Below are 22,352 nucleotides of genomic sequence, written 5' to 3'. Positions count from 1 at the left end.
GAATATTATGATCCTAGAGACAAATAATATATGAATTAAAAAAATCTACTTTTGCCCATTGTTCTGTGGGTGGTGGTCGCACTGTAAACCTCCGTGCATCTAGGACTTTGAAACTTACTACTGAGGTAATAGGGAAAAAAAACTTACCTTTCTCAGTGCGCGTTTCAAATAAATGGCAAAATTTACGAATTTTAAAAAAATGTAGGTAAGAATTGTATTATATATAATTTTTTTATATTATTTTACAAAGTAAATCATCAGAAAAAATTAAAAAATAAACATTTATGTAATTTTTCTATAGCAGTGAAAATATAAATACCTGCATAATAATGACGTTTGGCTAAATGGATAAAAAAACTCAGGAAAATGAGAATAAGAAAAAGACTAAGTGTTTTTTTTTTAACTTCAAAAAACAAAATTTTTTGTGACGCTGTTCAAAGCATGTTTTGTCTTTTTGGTGCATGCATAGACCCAATCGCACATTTCGCACATGTTTTTTCTATGACGTTCTTCCTTGTGCTACAAAATGCACACTGCCTGGATCTAAATTTCACTTGTATATGTCCAGCGTTATTTAGTTTCTTTGATCTAGCACATGAAATTTGTAGTTTTTTATGTTAATGGGAGGGGCTTTGGTATGGATTGTTCGTTTCCCATTCCTACTTATTTTATTTATTTCATCCAAAATATTTTTAATTTTAATAAAACTTTATGCGATTTTTATTTTAAATTATAGCAAAGTATATTTACATTAAACTTAAGCCACAGGAAATCATTTATAAAATCACAATACTAGCTTGAGGAGCAAGTGTGTTGAGGTCAGAGAAAAGTCTCTGGAAAAGAAAGACCTTTTTACTGGGCAGGTGCATGTATTGTTTAGTAATAAAATAACTCTGTGATTTAAAAACCCCTTATCTATATCAGGGTTAAAATAAACATTCGTATTTGAGAAGCAAGCAAATGCCATTGTGAAGAGCAGTGGTTTCAAGGTGCGACCACCGAGCCTCTAGAGCATTGTGAGCATTAGACACAATGCTCTAATGGCACAGTGCTTGCGCCCTGAAACCACAAAGCAAATGCCATACATATAGAGGGGTTTTTTTTTATACATGCAGTTTAATTATTGCTATTTTTTATTGTTTATGATAGAAATCATGATGTACGATGAATAACTTTTGAAATTTAAAGTTGTTTATATTAATAAAAGGAAGTTATTTTGTCTCATTGAAAACGAATTTTAAAAGACATCCGATTTGAAGTACTAAGACCTAAAACATGTATGAATCTGTAGTCATTTTGTTTTATTTAGAGGTAAAAGCTCAATAATCAATTGATTTTCACTCAAAAATTTCGGAAAGAGGAGGAGAAAAAAATTCGAAAATTGGTGGTTTCAAGGCGCGACCACCGCAAGTCAAAGGGTTAATACGAAAATTCCTTTCTATAGATGTCTGTCCATGTAACAAGATTAGAATTTTATATATTTCCTATGCTTCAACCTAGTGAAAAGAATAAAAATAAATGGAAAATAAACATGTTAAGCAAAAGACTCCTAGGATCAGAAATAAAACATTAAAATATTACATTTTCATTGTTTTTCCATAAATTCTCCAAAAAGTGAGAAATTCGTCACAAATTTCTTGTACAACACATCTATTATGTGTTAGTATCATGAAGACATTTTTCATTTTGTCACACTTTTCTGGGATCTTCCAGAATCTTCTATAAATCTTGCCTTCAAATCCTTCTAAACTTCCCACGGTGCAATGTTTAAAATCGGAAAGAAAAATTACCCCTACCAATTCTGTAACAGCAAAAAGCCACAAGTATTTTTTAAAAAATTCAGAGAAAAAAATGTGAAATGAATTTAATAGAGAAAACTGATGCATTTCCTAGGAATTCTGAATATTCTGAGAAAATTCCATGGGGAAAAATTTACGATGAAAAAATAAAAAAAGAAGTTATTTAAAAATAATTATACAGCTATTTTGCTCTTGCCTCTTGCTAAGAATTGTTTCATAAATTGTACTTTATAGCATTTATTACTTTACCTATTTTTCAGATTCAAAATATTGTAATAATAAGTCGCCAAAATGGAAAGTAATGTCACTTTAAAATATGACAGTGAAAAATAAAAGTATTTTATTTTAATGTTTTCTTAAGCATAATTTTAATACATTACCATTATTTTAATGAAATTTATCAATGTTATGTTTTAAAAAAATCATCGAAAAATTCACAAATCTACAAATAAAAAAAATTTGTATAGAAATTTATCTTAAAATAGCCAAAATGTTGATAACTCACCAAATTTAAAGCAGTTTTGAGCAGAAAACTTATTTAAGAGAAGAAAAAGTAAATAATTTCAAAATGCTAATGTTTCACTTCTTGCCCAGAAACTCGAGTATCACACCGTTTATATTAGAAATAGGAACAAATTCAAACAATAACAAAAATATATATTTGTCAGTGAATCGCCAAAAATATTCCTCCAAAATGCTAATTCATGCTCAAAAATGGCAATCGTAAAAACAGCAAAAAATTTTAGAAGATAAAAATTAAGGACCTCTGCAGCTTTTGGCTAAAATTAAGGCCTTTTAAGGACCAAAAATCGATTGGGGGAAGAAAAAAAAAAAAAAACCTAAGGACTTTTAAGGACTGTATGAACTCTGAAATGAGATGCTAAAGTCATTAAAAAGTGTAACAAGCTAAACCCATTCTAAGCATCTCATAATGCAGTCTATTCTTAAGGAGCCTCTGCAAGGCATTTGCACAAAATAAGAAAGAAACAAAAAATAAAAATTCAAGCTTCAAGATGCACATGTTCGAGTGGAGAAGCACATGTGTTAAAGTGACTCTGCATGTTGTCATTTTTCCACAAAGCAAGGAGCATACAAACATGTATGCAAACACTCAGATTCTTTATTATTTAAGAGTAGAGATGAGTATAACATTTCCCTTAGTATAGGGAGCAGGGAAATGGGTAAAAAATTAGACATAATATTTTTTATAAAAACATAAATTTTTACATTAATTAATACATTTTTGCAATTGGAATTGAGAATAACTGGTTTGTTATTCAGATATACCCAGGACTGGTGCCAGAGCTGATGCGGTTGCATCGGACAGCAGAATTTGAGCAACATAAAATGTTCAGAATTTAGAAAAGCACCAAGCAAAAAAAAAAAAAAAAAAAAAAAAAATAAGGGACTTCAAAATCTTTAGAATTTAGGGAAGGCACTGGAATACAAAAATTAGTGGTGGCGAAATTTTTAGAATATAGGGAGGCATTCAACGGCAGAATTTTGGACCCGCAGAGATTGCACTGAGCTGCAAAATGTCTAGCACTGGCCCTGGATAAGCCTCACGCATATGTGGTAATTTACTTATTCTGAACTCAGACAAGTCTTAAACATGTGTGGAAAATAGGTGTAAGTATAATAATTAACAAAACTATCATAAACTTCGTCAGCGTGCAATAGAAGCAAGACAAAATTTAGTGGAACAGCCTGTCTTTAATCACCATTCTTATAATACATTGCCAGAAGCGTTTATAGTGAATGCTACCTAAGCATTATGATGATGGCCACAAATTTGAACATTCTCTGATATCACAAAGCAAAAGTGAACTTTTCCAATTAATGGAAATTGTGAAAGAAGTGCAAAGAAGTGGTAATAAATGAAGATCATAAAACAGAAGATTTTCATTCAGATGATAAAGTCCCAACCATCAGTCAACTAATGAAGGGCAACATCTGCAGTATGGTTCTAAATCCAGAAAATAATGCTTCCAATAGGAAAGAAAATGAAAAGAGAGGTTGTTGAGAATGAAAAATTTTTGACTGATAAATTAGTAGAAATTCTTGAAATAAGTTACAGGACTTGCATAATGGAACTTTGTAACTGAACCAGAAATTATTTCTATCTACAGAATTAAAGAGAAAGTATTAGAACAAGAAACAAAGCAACTTGCACTGAAAGAAATGTTTAATAAAGCAAACAAATAAATACTGAGCCTTCTTTTTTTTTTTTTTTTTTTTTTTTTTGATAAAATTTGATTTGCTTAAAATCATAAATGCTTCATTATTTCATAAATCACTATTTTATATTTTTAATTTTACAATTAGTGAATGTAATCTTAATAGATTTAAACTGAGGATCTAATATGCAGAAAAATCCCAAATCTAGAATCGCTGAAGTCTCGGCGAGACTGGATCTTGGACTTTGTACTGTATCACCTTAAGGATAAGTTTCAAAATCAATTCTTTCAAAACTCCAGAAATTTCCTAGAAAATTATTTTCTGCTCAGAAAAAAAAAAAGTTCTCCCTCCAGGGGCAATGCTAGGCATTTTGTTGCCCAGTGTAATCTTTGCAGGTTATAAACTTTGCTGCTAGTGCCAGCCTATGTTCTGAAAATGTTCTTCCCTCTAAACTCTGCCACACAATACCTCTCCTAAATTCTAAAAACGTTGCTGCTCAATGCTCTTGTAAATTCTAAAAATGATTCCATACCTGAATTCTTTTGCCTGTTGTGACTGGCTCTCTAGTTGGCTCTGCCTTCATCCCCCCCCTAAAAAAAGTACAAAATTGCAAACTAAAAGTAAAGTGGTGGTGCTTCTTTATATATTGTTTTATATACTATCACTTATTTTAAATTGGATCTGGAAGCAGTTGAATCTACTACCAAAATTCATCAAATAAAGGGACGGAAGCCAACATCAGAGAACATGGTCCAAAGCTAGTTCAAATCAATCCAAAGCTAGTTAAATCATAGAAAATCAAGAGAACCTAATGATTCAAACAAAAGTTTTTTTTACTAGCAGAATTTTAAGTAAGTAACCAATCTACTTTGAAATAGAGCCATATAGCTGAGCTATGAAATTTGAATTTATACTGTGAATATCTGAAAAGCAATCCCACCCCCTTTGAGGAAATGGAACCAGAATGCTATGAATTTTTTGCATCAAAACACAAAGAGTGCTGATGCCAAATGATTATATAACTGGCAGTTAAATATAAAATCATGAGCAGTTAAATATAAAATGGCCAGTTAAATATAAAAACATGAGCAAATTGTTCATGATTATATATATTTTGTTCCGCAACTATATTTTTCCTTCTCCTTTAAAACACAGTTTTAAAATAAAATACTGTAATAGTTGATCACAGAAAATTAATAAAATTTCTAAATGTTTCACTGCCAATTAGTGACATTTGGCAGGGCATATAGACATTTGACAAACCACATGCATTCATGACTATATTGTGAGTGATGCTTGAGATGTGAAATAGTTCACAATATAAACAATGTCATTAACCCTCTGGCTGCTTATCCCGTGATTTCCATGGGCAACTCAAATGTAGCAAAATCTGCTCATCCCGCGATTTCCGCGGGCATGTGTTTTTCTTCCTTTATTGATGAGCGCATCCTGTTTTTTCCCCATTTGACCACTGAAATACATTACATACAGTATTAGACGTTTAGTTTATGTTTTGGACAACAAATATCATTAGTTGTCCGCTAAATTGGGACGTTTGAAGGCACGTGGTATTACCGCTCAAACACAACATTTTGCCGCTTTTTTCTTACAGAAATGGCCACTCGAAAACATTCAGCGATTATCTTAATTATTTAATTAAATTATTGAATTATTAATTAGATTTTTGATTAGATTAATAATTAAATTGATTATTAATTAGATTTATTGAATCTCGTGCAAAAACTGTGAAGTTGAACTTTGTCTTGAACCCCATTTTGAACTCTATCATACTAAACTGCATTTTTAATGTATTTTTTCCTCAGTGCTTTGTATTTTCTTAAATTTTATAATTCTACCTTTTATATTATGCAATAAATAGAAATTAACTGTAATTCGACTGAAATTTACTTAAAAAATTTTTTTTGGGGTGATAACATTTAAAAATTGGTATTTCTGGCAACTTAGTTTCTCATGATAAAAATCTATATAAAAAATATTTTCTAGAAAGAAAAAATGCATTTTTCAATTCTCCAATATATATAGATTTAAAATTTGAAAAAAAAAAAAAAAAAAAAAGAAAAAAGAAAAAAAAAAAATTACACAATTTTTGAAGTGATTTCGGTCCACAAATAGAGCAGTCAGAGGGTTAATGATAATTTATTAAAAGGTTTCAAATAGAAATTACTATGGGGATTTCCTATGAAAATCATTTAAATCCCTTATAATTAAAAATAACTAAATAAAAAAAGACATTAAAACAGCCTTAAAAAGAAAATGTCAAAAAGCTCTAAAATCTAATCATAGTAACTAAAAAAGCAAAACACAAAGCAAAATATCAGAAGATGAGGGAAAATAGAAACTTACATCTGGTATTTCAAAATTAAATTCTGCAACAGAAATAGGCTTTATATGTTTTAAACTTTCCTTAAAATCCATAAAGTTTAAAGAAGGCACAATCGAACTTGTGATATTTCTTCTCTCCCATGCAAATTCTTGAACTGAAAGAATTAAATAATGCATTTTACTGGAAATTCATAACAATTTGAAAGCAGAAAATGTACAATATGTTTGACATTTGCAAAGAGGACCTTATGTCACTTTCATGAAATGCAGTTAAAAATGCTTCACCTTTGGTTCTGATAAAGTACAATGTGGTTTGAGAGCTGCACAAAAAGCTTAATAAAGAGTGAATGTGGATAATATAGATATTGTACATACTTTGTAAATATACTTTATACTGTTTTCTGAAGGATAATATTATACTTCATAAAACAGTATAAAAGATAAAATAAATGTCTCACTGTGTAATTCAAGATTAACCATTGATACTGATTGTAGGTTTGAAGTATTTACTTTTTTTTTTGCACGTTAGTCTAAGAATGTTTACAAAAATTTAGGAGTTGTTAAAACATCAATAATCATAAGGTGAGTAAGAAACCTTAGATTAACTTTACTTTAGATTCAATTCAAACAAAATGAGTGACATAATTTTCATATTTACATAACATTTATCATTGGAAATTAAAATTAGTCTTAAAGAGTCAGTTCAGCAAAACAGAAAAATTTGAGGTTTAGCATGAAACACTATTACAAATTAATACAGAAAATCAATGATTAACTGTAAAATAGAAATCCAGCTTTTGCAAGAATCACTTGCTGCAGAAATGCAGATTCCAGTGGATGGCGATATGCCACTCTTATAAAATGAATGAAAAATGTTTCAAGTTTCAGCTGGGATAAAGTAGGGTGTTCAGCTGGGATAAAGTAGGTTTCAGCTGGGATAAAGTAGAGAGGCATAGATATAGTTTAAGAAAGTGTGAATGTAACTATAGAAATTTATGCATACTTTATAAATAGTACATTATGCATCCTTAAATAATATAAAAGATAAAATGCAGTGTTCATTGTGTAATCACTAACAAAACCCACCAACACTGATCATGGGTTTAACGTTATTTACAACATTCAGAAACACAATTAAGCTAAAAAATCATTACCTTCACTATATAATCGTTTCAGATCTTGACCAGTGAAACCACGAGTCAAATGCGATAATTTTAAAATCTCTTCTGGGCTCAAGTCATGTTTAGATCTTCCAATTATATCAATAAGTATCTTTAAAAAATGAATAGTGATTAAGTACCTTTATTTAGTAATAAATAACAAAACTTATTTAATATCTAATGACAAAATTCACTAAAACAAACCTTTTCACGGTCAGTAGGTGTAGGAACATTAAATAAAACTTCTTTTTCTATCACTCCATGCTTCTTTAAAGCGCTACATAAAGCAGAACACTTACACGCAGTGGCTATCACCAAAACATTTCTGACAGAGTTCTACATCACATAATAAACATTACTAAAATTTAAAAAATGACACAAAATTATAACTAAATATAAAATAAAAATGTGAATAATAAATTATTTCTAAAAACAGATGTACAACTTTCCAAAATTATTCAAATAATAAGTAACTTGTTCTTTATAAGCATCAGTTTCAAATCACTCCTTGCACTGTAAAATGAATACTTTCATTAAACATTCTGACATACCTGCCTCAATGTCAGACTGGTTTTCACTATACATTGTTTGGTGAAATACTAATGAAATTGCAGAACAGCACTGATTTCCAAGAGATTGAAAGTAGGTTTTGCTACATTTTACTTCAATAAAGAGAGGAGAAAAATGCAAAAGCTGCATAATGCATGACTCTCCCTTCCCACTAAAAAACTTAAACATCATCAAAACTACAAAAGGAAGTTAATAATAAATCTAACTTAAATTACATTAAAGTCCAATCAAAATTATTATTATGTGCAATCACTAAATTTGTTTTTCATTATTTTCTAGTTTCACTACATGATAAATTATATAACATAAAAGTCAGGGTTGAAAGTCATGGTTGAAAGTCTGAATTTATATAGCTCACACACACATTTATTATTACAAAGAATTATTTTATCCATAAAAACACATAAATAATAAAACTGAATTTTAAAAATATTAATTAATTCCCTGAGAAGCATGACTGCCGTTACATGGCCATGAGATTTTTTTGTCACCTGCTAATCTCTACATATAATAAAACAAAGACTCTGTCTGTGTGTGTGTCTTTCGTTCGCACTGCGCGTAAGTTAATAGACCCACAGCTACAAAATTTGGTACATAGGTGCATCTGGATAAGAGCAAGAGCACCTCGAAGCGATTTTTTCGAAATTTGAATTAGAATTTTTTTATTTTATGTTTTGTGACGAAATCACATTATTTTGAGACATAATGGGCTATAGGAAAGCGAGATTTTACTCTACGCACTCCATTTTTACATCGTCATGAAATGTAGGCACTTAGCTATTTTACGAACTTAAAATAAATTCGCGTTTCAATAAATCAATTAAATACGAATTTATTTAACAAAGTGAGCTTAACACCTTTTCAACGGGATTTATTCTAAAAAAGTTTTATTCTAAAAATGTACAGTTTATTTTTCTTTGATTTTTGGACACGTTAAACTTTTATCCTTGCGACTGCTTTTACAAAAAAAATTTTGGGAAAATGATAATATTTTGTATTTTTAAAAAAAAATTTAAATGAAGCTTCCGAGTACACTTCTCACATCTCACATCTTTAAAAATGTGATTTTGGCAACAATTTTCCTTTCTTATTGTTGTTGATAGATTTTTGATGAAATCTCATCATTTTGAATAGTTTCATTCTTTTAGAAATATGGGTTTGGCAACAATTTTTCATCGCATTTCTTATGTCACTATTTTTAAGAGATTGGCATATTTCATTGTCATTTTTTTATATATATAATACATTTTTATTGATGTTTTTTATAAAGTTGTTCTGCAGAGTAAAATTGTGAGTCGAATTTTTTGTTTTTTGAGTTTCTTTCATGTTAATTTTTGCTTATTTCACTGTTTGTAAGATATTGAAAAGTTTTGCATGATTTTTTTCTTCAACGGAAAGTTGGTTAATTTTTTATTAGGATAATTAATATTTATTAATATTTGTGTTAAGGGATATAGCTTATTTCATTGTAAGTTTTGGTGCTACTTTGGTAGACGGTTGCACGGATTTTGGGGATTTTTCTTTTGGCGAGTAATAGGACTTATGGTAAACCCATTGCTGGATAAATTATTTATGGTAACCGATACTTTGTTGTCTTTTTATTTCTAAAATAATGCGTTTTATTATGCATAAATTCCGTGTTTTAAATATTATCTATGGTTTCTAAATGTTAAAAATCAATTTAATCCTGCATTTGTTTTAAAAATGATTTTATTATAAATGATTATTTAAATAATTTTAATTCTATGCGTGATGTAATGATTGGTCACTGAATATTTGTGCATTACCGCCGCATTTTAAAATTTTATTATTCATCTCTTCGAATTCCTCAGATTTCAAATGGAATAAAAAAATGTAAGTACATAATTTTCTTTTACTTTATAATTGTATACTTTAACTTTTATTAAAAAATTAATACAATGTTTTCAAAAATTCCTGAGATATTTATTGCCACATATGTTTTAATGTTAAATAATTTCCTATAAAACTTATTTTAAAGTATTTAAGTAATATTTTAATTCATTTAAACGTTGGTATGATATTTTTAATTCGATATTCAATTTAAGTAACATTTTAATCCAATTAAATGTTGGTGCAATGTTTTTATAGCGGTATTTTTATTCTATTATATGAAAGTAATAATTTAACCTTACTTTAGTATTTTATACTTTTAGTAAATGTATTTACTTACATTTGCCAGCCATCTTAAAAAACAACGTTTTCAACCAAAATTAATCCATTATTTTTAACGATATTTATTATTTTAAAGTTTCTAATACTTTACTATATGCCTAAAATACGTAAAAACAGCATTTTTCAAGATGGCTGATGCCTATAAAAACCGCGCCAATGTAAATCGCCAAAAATCTGTGCAACCGTCTACCAAAGTAGCACCTAATTTTTTTTCTCTTGAAAATATAAGATAAAATATTATTAATTATACTTTGCTTTTCAGAATTTTTTGTTTTTTGTATTCTTTTATGTTATTTATTATTCATTTCGCTGTTTTTAAGATATTGAAAAGTTTTGAGTGATTTTTTTAAGGAAACAAAGTTCTTAACCTCCTTTATAATATTTGAGTTCTTAAGATTTTGCAAAGGGAAGTTGGTTAATTTATTTATTAGGATAATTAATATTTGTATTAAGGGATATTGCTTATTTCATTGTAATTTTGTTATACGTAATAACTTTTTTTTATGAAGTTTTTCTGCAGAGTAAAATTCTATGCAGTTTTTAAATTTCACATTTGGTGTTCCCTTCAGCCATTTTTCCGGTACATTTAAAAGCCAGACGAAGGCTGGCAGCGAAGCTACTAGTATTAGATTATAATTTAAAATATTTTGCATTTTTACTTTCCATATGAAGTAAATATTATCTCAATGAATGAAAGTTATGAAAACTAGACTAAAATAAGTAACTGTAAAAATTTAGCTTACAGAAGCAGTTTAAATACAGGCCTTCATGAACAGATACAAAAAGCCATCCCACTAAGAGAGTTAACTAACTTTTATTTAATATCTGAGTATAAAAATAATCTAATTTTCTGCTAATATGATGCAGAAAGCAAGAAAATTTTATACACATTTTTGCCCAAACAAAAGTTTAATAGACTCCATTGGCTGCTTTCAGTTCCACACTTTGTAAATAAAAAATTATGAATGACATCCATTATAGCACTGGCATCTGCTATGGTAGAAAGTTCATTTCCCATGTGTTGTGCTTCTTCAATTTTTCATCAACAACATAACTTACTTTTTGATCTCAATATTTTTTCTTTTAATTTCTGCCACAATATCTTCATCACTTGGATCTCTGCATGTAAAATCATCTTCATCATCACATGCTTAGAAAAGTATTATTCTGAAAAAAACTTAAATGACTTTTTTCTAACCACTTAGTGGCAAATTCCCATACTCATTATCTTTCTCCTCAACACCATTTGCAAGACCAGAATACTAAAAACACTTTTAGATTTTTGATTTTGTTGCAAATTAGTCAGTTTCCTTGTTTTGTCCTCTTCCATATCATTAGTTTCATAAACAATTTTGCCAGATATAATTTGAATCCTGACAGACAGTAGATCAAACAGATGACTACAAGAACTTATGAGCAGGTGTCATAGATTCTCGAAGTAACATCTTTCTTCAATAAATACTAATTAAACGCCAAAATATATTAGCATGGTAAAGAAACATATATATATGACACAACTTCATCCTTCCAAACTGTAACAAGTTCAGAGAGATGGCATCAGCCCCCTTCTGCTGTTTGGTCTCTTTTATAGTACAGTAAGACCCCGCTTAATGCTGTTTCGTTTAGCGCTGTTTCGGTTTAGCGCTCTTTTATTTCAACTTCGGGATTCCCCGAAATTGCTCGCAGCATGAACTACGGGGATTCCTCGAAATTGTGCGCAGCAGTAGGTTTCCAAATAACATATCCGAAACTTTGTAGTTTTGTTTCTTGTTTGGTGCGGTGAGGTGCTGTATGGAAGCATTTTTATCATTTGAAACATTTGTTGACATTATTGTAAGTATAAATTTACATAATACTATAACGATTAATACAGTGACAAATATTATGATCTTTAGTTTTTATCATGGGTGATAATAAAAAACAAGAAAAAAAAGCAACCAGAAAAAGCATTTCACTGGAAACTAAAATGCAAGTGATTAGAAGATTAGATTCTGGTGAACGTCAATCTCAAATTAGTGCTGCATTGAATTTGGTAACTTCAACAATAAGGACAATTCTTAAGAATAAAGAAAAAATACTGTCATCGGCAACTGCAACTACGTCAAGCTCTGCAACTAAAATTACCCGTTCTAGAAGTAACATTATAGAGGAAATGGAAAAACGATTGTCTGTATGGATTGACAACGAAATAGAACGCAATACACCATTAAGCCAATCTATCATAATGCCTTCTTGAAAAAAAAATGCAGAAAATTGGAAACACAGAATAGACTGAATGATCTGACTGGCTTAGAATTTTATTTTTTTTTATAAATATATTTGTTTATATTGCTTTTATTTTTGTAAGAAATAAATGTTTGGTTTTATTTTTATTAAAAAAAAACATTATTAAATTTAATACCTAACCAATTTTCTATCCATCTTCCCCTAACTCCATTATTTACATGTTAAGATAGCCTCGTTTAGCGCTGTTTCGCATTACGCTCTACTTTGATGGAACGGATCCCCCGCGTTAAGCGGGGTCTTACTGTACTTAAATTCTCTTTGTTAACATTATCTTTTTCTGCATATGTGCTTAGACAGGCACATAATTCAAGTCTGGAATGTCTGGATTACATAATTACTACTATGTAATCCAGACACTCAAGAATATGAAAATGGAATGATGCAGGGACTTTTTACCAGGCAGAGTAATTAAGATTGTTTTCTGCATAAAGATGTAGGATTTTATGTTAATTAACCAGTTATTAAGATTTGAGAGATTTATGTTAATTAACCAGTTATTATGATGAAAATGGAATGATGCAGGGACTTTTTACCAGGCAGAGTAATTAAGATTGTTTTCTGCATAAAGATGTAAGATTTTATGTTAATTAACCAGTTATTATGATTTGAGAGCAGTCTTTATTCTTTCTGCAGTCCTCACCAAAATACAAATTAATTGTTTGGTTATTTAAGGCAAGGGTTTGAATATTTAAAGCTTTGTCTTGCCACCAGCTCTCCCAAAGATATTTTGGCTTTAGCATTTTACACCTTTAGCAGCCGATGCTTAAAATACATATCACCATCTTAAGACAGCTTAAGTAGTCTACTGTGTGCGTAGTCTTAAACTATATTACCTACATTTTAATTAAAGCTTATGTTAATTTAAGTACCTGCAGATTGCAGAGGTTTGTTTGTTGCACAAGTAGTGCCTTTTGTTCCTTTAAGATTTAAATAAAAAGGTTATTTTAGCATTTCTTAAGACTTGTCATTGCTGCAGACTAAAGCAACAACTCACTTCCAGTTTAGTCAATTCTGCAGGACATTAACACAAGTTTAGAGACATAGCAGAATCCTACAAAATATAACATTATAATATACTTGATTATCATACTTCTTCCACACACTTAAAACAATACATGCTCTCCAGAAACTCAAGGTCCTTATCATACCTTGGTGTGGCTGTAGGATTGTTACCTGTAAGATTGAAATCACATGTAAAGGCAACTAAACAATTCATTTTATAATTTTGACATCTGTGTGTGGAGTGCAATTGTAAATCACCAGCAGAATCTTTTGCTTTTTAGCCAACAGTTTTTTATCCCACTTTTGTACATTTCATATACACTCATGTCCATAAATTAAGGATAATGCAAAATCAGGCAAAGGAAAAGTTAGAAGCAAAACAAATTTGACTTATTTGTAAAGCTTATTTATTAAACAAAAGGTAAAGAGCAAAAAAAAAAGATGCTATATGTTTGATATTATTAAAAAATTAGCGATTTTTTCTCCCTGGAGCAAATTACAAAAAAACCTATGTACAAAAAACCAATATTACATGGTTGGTATGATTGTTAATACATTGTATGTCTCCCAGACGATGCAATACAGTCTGTATAACGCCTAGGCATGCTGAGTATCAAATTATCGATCTCATTTTGGAGGATATTACACCACTCCAAAAGCAATGCTCTCCGAAGTTCCGGTAGACATGTAGGAGGAGGTTGACAGGCTGCAACTCGTCGGCCAAGCATGTCCCACATGTGTTCTACTGGATTCAAGTCCGGTGAGAATGCTGGCCAGTCCATACGGGTGATATCCTCTGATTGAAGGCATTTGCTTACGATGTTTGCACGGGAAGGACGGGCAATGTCATCTATAAACACAAATTGTGCGCCCATGGCGCCCTGAAACAAACGTACATGTTGTTCCAGAATGACGTCCTGATAGATTTGGCTTGTCACGGTTCCAATTTGAAGATGCAGGTCAGTTCTGGAACCCAGAATAATTCCAGCCCAAACAAGCACTCATGCACCACCGCAACGGTGTCGTTCAATGATGTTTTCTTGGTGGTAACGGGTACCTGGAGCTCTCCATATGAAAGTCTGGCGAGAATCAGACTGCAAGCTAAACCTGGACTCGTCGGAAAACATGACACAAGCCCACTGTTGCGGTGTCCAAAATGCATGCTCTCTACTCCAGGCTAACCGCAGGCGACAGTGAGTTGCAGTAAGTGGAACGCATCTGACAGGTCTACGAGCATATAAACCAATCTGCCCTAAGCATCTGCACATGGTCTGCCTTGAAATTATCCTACCAGTAGCTGAAGAGAGCTGACGAGACAGGTCTGAGGCTGTGCTCCGCCTGTTTCTTTTGGCAGTAACTGCCAAATAGCGGTCCTCATTGGGCGTTGTAACTCTGGGTCGACTTCTGCTGTAACGTCTACTGACATTGCCATCATCTTGGAATCGTTGCCAAAGCCTGGAAATGACACTCTGGGCAATTCCAAGTTCGTCTGACACTTCCAGTTGGGTACGCCCACATTCCAGATGGTCGATAATTCTACCACGTACAAATTCATCCAAGTGCGTCCTTTGTGTCATAACTATTCGGTTATTGCACTGAAATGCTTATAAAGCACCTGCGAACAATTTTACTTCTTTGCCTGTATTCCTTATGTATCACTCTCTTACACTCTCGTCATTGTGATGTACCATTGGTGTCATCTAGTTACTTCCTGAAATTTGCATATGATTCTTGAAGGTGTGTGCAGTGATTTTATAGGTGATATATTTATTTTAGAGTTCAATTTCCGCGTGACTCCGAATTATCCTTAATTTATGGACATGAGTGTAGTTCAAATGACATCCATACCTTACGCTTAGCTTAAAAAGACACAAGCAATTTCACCCTTTTTTTACACGTTTTGGCTTTTGAGATTTTTGATTTACTTATGACACTTAGTGCATTTATATTAGCCACACACACAAGAACAATGATTCATACTTTTGACAATTTTCTGCTGAAGCATCTTTGGTATTTAAAATTTAATATTTGATTAGCATCATCTTGTACAGCAACCTGTTTCAGCAGCATTAGAAATATTTTTTATTTCTTTGTACTGATGAGAGACATGATGTCTAACTCTTTTCACCTTTTCTTGATATCTAATTTTGAAATGCTTTGCAATTCTCTGACAGTTTCTCATCAAGAAATGTTACTCAGCTTCTTGAACCTATCCAAGCAATTTGACTACAAACAAGCGGTCTTTCCACAGCATTTGGCAAACTTATTGGCCTTTATCTAATATTTATCTGATGCATTTATCCAAATATTGGCAGATTAATTTCTTTGAATAGTGAAGTCATTAATGAGCAATGCTTCATTAATATCTTTATACTCAGCCTTTCTCAACTTTTCCTTCATATCCAAATTTTTTTTATAGGCGGAAACTATAATATTGTATTGATTTTTCCACAATAACTGTATATTTGGATAAAATGTATTTCTGGCAGATATCAATATAGTTATATCCAATTCTGTAACTTTTGAATAATGCTCATCTTCAGTAAAGAATGTTAATGTTTATAGCTTGGCCTATAGATGAATTTTTCACACAGAAAACTTTCACCAATGCAGAGTGAAGAAGATTATGACAAAGAATATGTGAAGTTTTGCTATTAAGTACATTGAAATAGTATTAGTTAAGTAGTATGTTTGTATATTAACTTTGACTTACATTACATCAAATTTCTAGTTCAAATAACCCATCCATAAACTAATTTTAATCTAAATTTCAAGTTTTAGTGTACATTCACAGTAAGAAAAATAAATAATCAAAGTGTATCAAAATAATAGACACCTTTTTACACTGATGCAACTTTCTGCCTTAATACAAATATGACAGGTAATAAACAGAAGGCTTGTAGAATGTTTTTGTTATTGCTTTTTGGGTAGCATGTCATTCCTTTTAAATCTTCCATCCACCGCCAAACATTTATCATACTGGCTTGTATCTGTACCTTAACAGCCTTGGCATCAAGGGAAAAACACGAGCCTGGCAGTTCCAGAACACTAAGCGAAGATCATTCAATACAGTTGGACCAAAGAACGGACTAGCAGTAAGTCCACAATCTGGTGGTATTGGTAGACGGCACAGCCTGCCATTTGACCTGAATTCCATGTAATTCCATTTAGGTGTCAGTAGCGGTGTAACGGCCAGTCCATTGTAACCACTGTATTTTGTCTAATCCCTTCAATACGGGGCTGCCCGCATAGTACTGGCAGAGTCACTTTGACAAGCAGTCAAATCTTCAGACTAATAGAGCTGATCTTTGCTATAACTTAAGGTTTCAATTTTTTTATGGTGGTCTCTGGTCGCTGGGAGTGGAGACCCCAGTTGAGCAGTTCAGCCATGGGTTAGATAATTCTTATACTGTCACCTATAGTGTGGGGCAGGTGGCAGCAGAGTTAATTTTTTTATGCTCTTGTTAGAGGTGAAATTTGCCTCATGGACCTCTCGCCTACATATGGAGGTTCTCAGTTGGGTTGGGCTTGGTTGTATGCCTATCAGAATTTGTGGTACCAGCAGTTAACAAATTAGTTACCCCTTCCATGGAAGGAAAAAAAAAACTTTCCTTTGAGATAAGAGTTTTTGAGTAGCAAAAATAAACGTAAGGAGACAAATCTGGAGAACATGTGGGTTGACTACATACTTTCGGGATGGAGCTTTACTGCAGTGTAGCTATTGACCATTTAGCAGAGTGAGAAGATGCATTAGCCGCAATACAATGCATTTGGAACAACCATTTCCAACTAAATAACTTAAGATTAAGTAACTGTACACTTAATTCTCAGACAATTAAAAGTCAACTTCTCAGTCAAACATTTAAAACTGCAGAACTGTTTTGAAACCTAAGCTTGAAAGATAAACTTATTGTCCCTTATTATAAACACCTATTTAATCTTCTCACAGGATGAATAATGCAGGGAGATAATCATAATGTCTTTAGCTTAGATTCCAAGAATACTAAGTGGGGAAAAAAACTAATCACAGTTGCTTCATAAAAGTTGGCTTCTTTACCAAGATTGATACTACAGTCAAAAGTCGTTAATTTGGACACCCATAATCCAGACCTCAAAGCTACAAGCTTTCTGCACATGCGTCTCTTTGACGCTTTGACGCATGCGCATAAGACCTTTACGGCTGCGCTAATGCGTGTGCGCATGCACATAATACGTTTACGCATGCGCGTTTAATGTATAACAGACGGTATAAGCTAAAATTATCTAATTATCTATTTCAGTTAATGTTGCAGATTGCGCTGTTCCTTAATCTTCGAATTGGATCTGGCTTATTATTTTTTTGCAGACTGTTGGAGCAATTTTATAAAAGTAAGCTTGAACTTTCGATTATGTCAAATAGAATTTCCGATGCTGGAGCTCCCAAAGGATCTACAAAGCGAAAGTATGTTTTGATGTCCATCAAACAAAATGTGGTATTGCTGCAAAAAATGGACAAAGGCATATCCTTCGTTTCTCTAACCATTTCGAAATCTGTTTATCAATATCACGCTGCTCTGCAGCATTGAATTGGAAGTTGGATCTGTCAGCACTATCCTTATCTTCAGGGCACATGTTTTTATTTTATTTGGCTTATAATTCCTTACTAAATGTAGTATTTCATCTCGATGTACTCTGATATGATTTAAATCAAATTCCTCGTCATTATAATTCGCTTCTGATAGTGAAGAAAGTGACACAGAGGTTATTGAAAACGAAAAAATTTCGATTGACAAATTAGTCGGTATTCTCGACACAGCAATTATAGGACTTGAACATTGGAACTTTGTAACTCAACAAGAAATTATGTCTGTCTACAGAATTAAAGAGAAATAATAGTACAAAGTAATAGTACAGTAAAGAGAAAGTAATAGTACAAAAAATGAAGCAACTTAAAACAACTTACATTGAAAGAAATGTTTAATAAAAGAAACAAATAAATCGTTAAGTAGTATGTTATTTGTTTTTGTAAATTTTGATACCCTTTAGATCATAAGTACTTTATTATTTCATAAATTACGATTTCATATTTTTAATTTTATAATTTCTACATGCCATCTTACTAGATTTAAAGTGATGATCTATTATCCGAAAAAATCCCAATTCCGGAATCACTGAAGTTCCAATGACTCCGGATTTTGGACTTTGTACTGTAATTTGAAAATAAATCTAACAGTAGTAATCATTCATTATACTATAAATTGTTAGGTCTTGACAAAGACATTCTAAATTAGAATTTTAAGTGCATAATGAAAATATGCTACATGGGAAATGCATTTTAAGTTTGATTTTTTTTTTTTTTTTAATGTATGTACGTACGTACAGATGCCACGAAAAATTCTCGGCAAAATTAATTTTAAAGCAGTTTTATAAATTTTTTGGAGGAACCAAGTCTTTTATTCTGTCCTTACGTACAGATATCACGCAAAAACATCGTTAAATTGCATTCGCGTAGTGGTCAAAATGGATATTTTCGTTGAAATATGCTGCCTGAAACTTTTCGCGTTTACAATACTTCCTTTTTACTTCGTGCAAGGAAGTAAAAAAGGGGCGGCAATGGTGACAAACCATCAGCAACTCTTTCAAATATAAACACTAGTTTGTTTAAAAATACATTCAGTTAAAAGGCTTCAAAATATCATAGGACATAAAACAGCTTCAGAATAATTTTTATTTGATGCATATGCTACACATAAAAAGTAACAGGAAAGTCTTATGTTCAATTAATTATTGCTGCTATTCAAGATCTCGGTAGAAAATATGTTCTGGTTAGAATTATATGCATCATTACCCCTTTCCGGCATGCTACCTTTTAAAGTTGGAGTTTTGATTAAAAAAAAGTTAGGCAATCTAGTTGGCCCTAGAGGAGTACACAAGTAAAATTTTTTTTGTGAAGATAGCACTTATCGTTTTAATTCTGTGGGTGTGCCCAAAGTGGCACACTGATTGAATAGAGCTTCGAAAAGAGTGCTGAAATGAGCATTGTTGTCAATGAACTGACCGATGAGATGTGGGGAAACAAAGAATACAGACTCTCAGTTGTCCTAGATTATCGGTGAGCCCGGTCTGGGCACACCTAGGGTTTGCCATTTGATTTTACGCAACATTTCAAGCTAAATATTTAAAACTAATATACAATAAGGAGATTAGCATACAGCCAAAAAAATAACATAGAAATTTCTTTTCAAACAATTCCTTTTATACCCTAAAAAATCTGAAAGTTTCTTTGAAAAATGGGGGTCTTAAAAAACTAAACATGGTTAAAATACATGGACTGGTTTGTGTTGAGCTGCCATCTGCTATAAATAAAGAAAGTTCAGAGTAACCTATAAATCCTTTTTCATTCAATTTTTCTGTGCGTATAGAAGGAAATTTTTAGGTGCGTTCAGACCAGACACACTGTGCCGCAAAGGGTTAATGAAAATGAGATTAAATATAATGATACGCAAAATGGCATTTTTGCTTTATCATTTGAAGCATTCAGAAGTATTAAATACATATCTGATACCATTTTCAAATCTACAAATCAATTTCATTCCAAAAAAATGAAGTTCAATAAAACTGCAGACAATAAAGCGGCAAGGTTAAAAATTTACCCTTTAAAAAAAAGGGGGGGAACCTTTAAACTTGTTTATTAATATTTTGTATGAATTAAAAATAATTTTAGATTTATTATTAATAATAACTTAATATGCATCATTAATGAGAATGGGAATAAATAAATTCCATATAAATAATCCTCAGTTAAAGTTTAGGTAAAAATTCAAGAATAAAAAAGTAACTGTAGAGATCTATAACTGTAGATCATTCAGGATTGTAACAAAGCATTAAAACTGCATTTGGCATTAATACGTGACCTTCGAGAAACAAGGTCATCCAGCTCTCTCGTGACGTCACGATGAGGAATGTGAAGAAATCTCTCTCCTGCATTCGAAGCGAGTGAACCCACAGCATGCTAATTTATCAGTGAAAGCTAATTTTATGTTATTCCGATGTAAAGTAAATAGGAGATTATTAAATAAATGATACAATCATAACATTTATTGTATATCATGCTTTAAGACTTCGGATATCTGAGCTTATTTTTCTTAATGCTTGACAAAAATTTTCACCTGGATGACTAATAATTATTTACATTAGTCTCATTTTATTTTCCATAGTTTGGATAAACTTTCCAACACTTCATAATGCGAAAAAGTTACGCTTTCGAACTGCAAACAAAACATTGCATACTATTTTTCATCCATATGTAAACGTGAAAATTATGAATAAAAAGAGCATTTTACAAGAACCAACTTTTTCTTAGACTTTTTTAAATATATAATTTTCTTCAGTATATCGATAAAACGAACTAGCATTTTCGATTATTACACTTATCTTTTAAACAAATTTTAGTGTAGAAGATCTTTTATAACAAACTAAATATTAAAAAGGAATATTTCATCAGTTATTTACCGATATAAATACATTAAAATTTATTTTTTAATGTCAACATTGTTTTAAACTGTCAAATGATGTTATTGTAATTATTAGAATAATTATTAAACTTGCAGTGATATAGATTTTTACAGAATAAAAACCAAAGATCTATTTTTAAACTGTCATAGAAAATCATTTTACTTTAATTTGCCAACTGTCTTTATTAAACACTTCTTTAATTGCGATATGAGTTCTATTCTATACAGTCAAAAGTCTTTAATTCGGACATCCATAATCCAGAATGATCTATAATCTGGACCTCAAAGTTACAAACTTTCTGCGCATGCGTCATAATACGTTTACACATGCGCGTTTAATGTATAATGGACGGTATAAGCTAAGCTAAAATTATCTAATTATCTATTTCAGTTAATGTTGCAGATTGCGTTGTGCCTTAATCTTCTAATTGAATCCGGCTTATAATTTTTTGCAAACTGTTAGAGTAATTTTATAAAAGTAAGCTTGAACTTTCGATTATGTCAAAAAGAATTTCCGACTCTTGAGCTGCTAAAGGATCTACAAGGCAAAAGCATGTTTCAATGTCCATTAAAAAAAAAAAAAAAAATTGCTGCGAAAAATGGATAAAGGCATATCCTTTGATTCTCTAACCATTCCGAAATTTGTTTATCGATTTCACGCTGCTCTGGGGGGGGCGTCGCGGCGCACAATTAACTGGAAGTTGATCTGTCAGCACTATCCTTACATTCAGGGCAGATGTTTTTATTTTCTTCGGCATATAATTCCTTACTAAATGTAGTATTCCATCTCGATGTACTCCATCTTTGATATGATTTAAATCAAATTCCTCATCATAATAAATATCAGGAATACACATCAAATAGTTTTCTGGTTGCAATTTTCTAATTTCGACTATGCGTAATGTATGCTTTACGCATGCGTGCGTTGAAAGAAATGTTTAATAAAGTAAACTAATAAATAATAAGCTTTTTTTGTAAATTTTGATACCCTTTAGATCATAATTGCTCTTTATTTCATAAATTATGGTTTCATATTTTTAATTTTATAATTTCTGCATGCCATCTTACCAGATTTAAATTGATGATCTACAATCCGGAAAAACCAATAATCCTGAATCACCGAAGTCCTGACGAGTTCGGATTAACAACTTTTGACTGTATTACTCTTTAGCAAAAGCTTGATATGTCCACATTAGAGTTTATGATCATAATAGTTAATTTCATAGCTCTCTACATCGGAAGTTGTGCCTGTAACTATGCATGAGTTTTGATTCTTTGGATCAATTATGTGTATCCTTAAGGAATTGTAAAGGGGAAGAAATAATAAT

At 31.3% G+C, this 22,352-nt stretch overlaps 1 protein-coding gene across 7 annotated transcripts in view; it reads right to left on the bottom strand.

Moving 5' to 3' along the window:
* Positions 1 to 22,352, bottom strand: part of LOC118190863 (ATPase family gene 2 protein homolog A) — a 99,702-nt gene that overhangs the window by 32,878 nt on the left and 44,472 nt on the right. For 6 of the 7 annotated variants that reach the window (XR_015041714.1, XM_085818885.1, XM_085818884.1 and 3 more), the window contains 3 exons: positions 7,685 to 7,816; positions 7,475 to 7,592; positions 6,342 to 6,475 (listed from right to left, as the gene is read on the bottom strand). Coding sequence is in view for 6 of the 7 variants with exons in the window: in XM_085818885.1 (XP_085675011.1) it covers positions 6,342 to 6,475; positions 7,475 to 7,592; positions 7,685 to 7,816 (384 nt within the window). In the remaining variant the exon portion in view is untranslated. The remainder of the gene's footprint in view (positions 1 to 6,341; positions 6,476 to 7,474; positions 7,593 to 7,684; positions 7,817 to 22,352) is intronic. The other variant, XM_035361648.2, reaches the window with a different exon arrangement.

This window comes from Stegodyphus dumicola, chromosome 6 (assembly GCF_044657685.1).
Source record: "Stegodyphus dumicola isolate Sdum_Otavi_A_Nest chromosome 6, ASM4465768v1".
NCBI classification, from domain to species: Eukaryota; Metazoa; Arthropoda; class Arachnida; order Araneae; family Eresidae; genus Stegodyphus; species Stegodyphus dumicola.
Note: the sequence above shows the minus strand (reverse complement) of the source record. Positions and strands in the feature narration are given on the sequence as shown.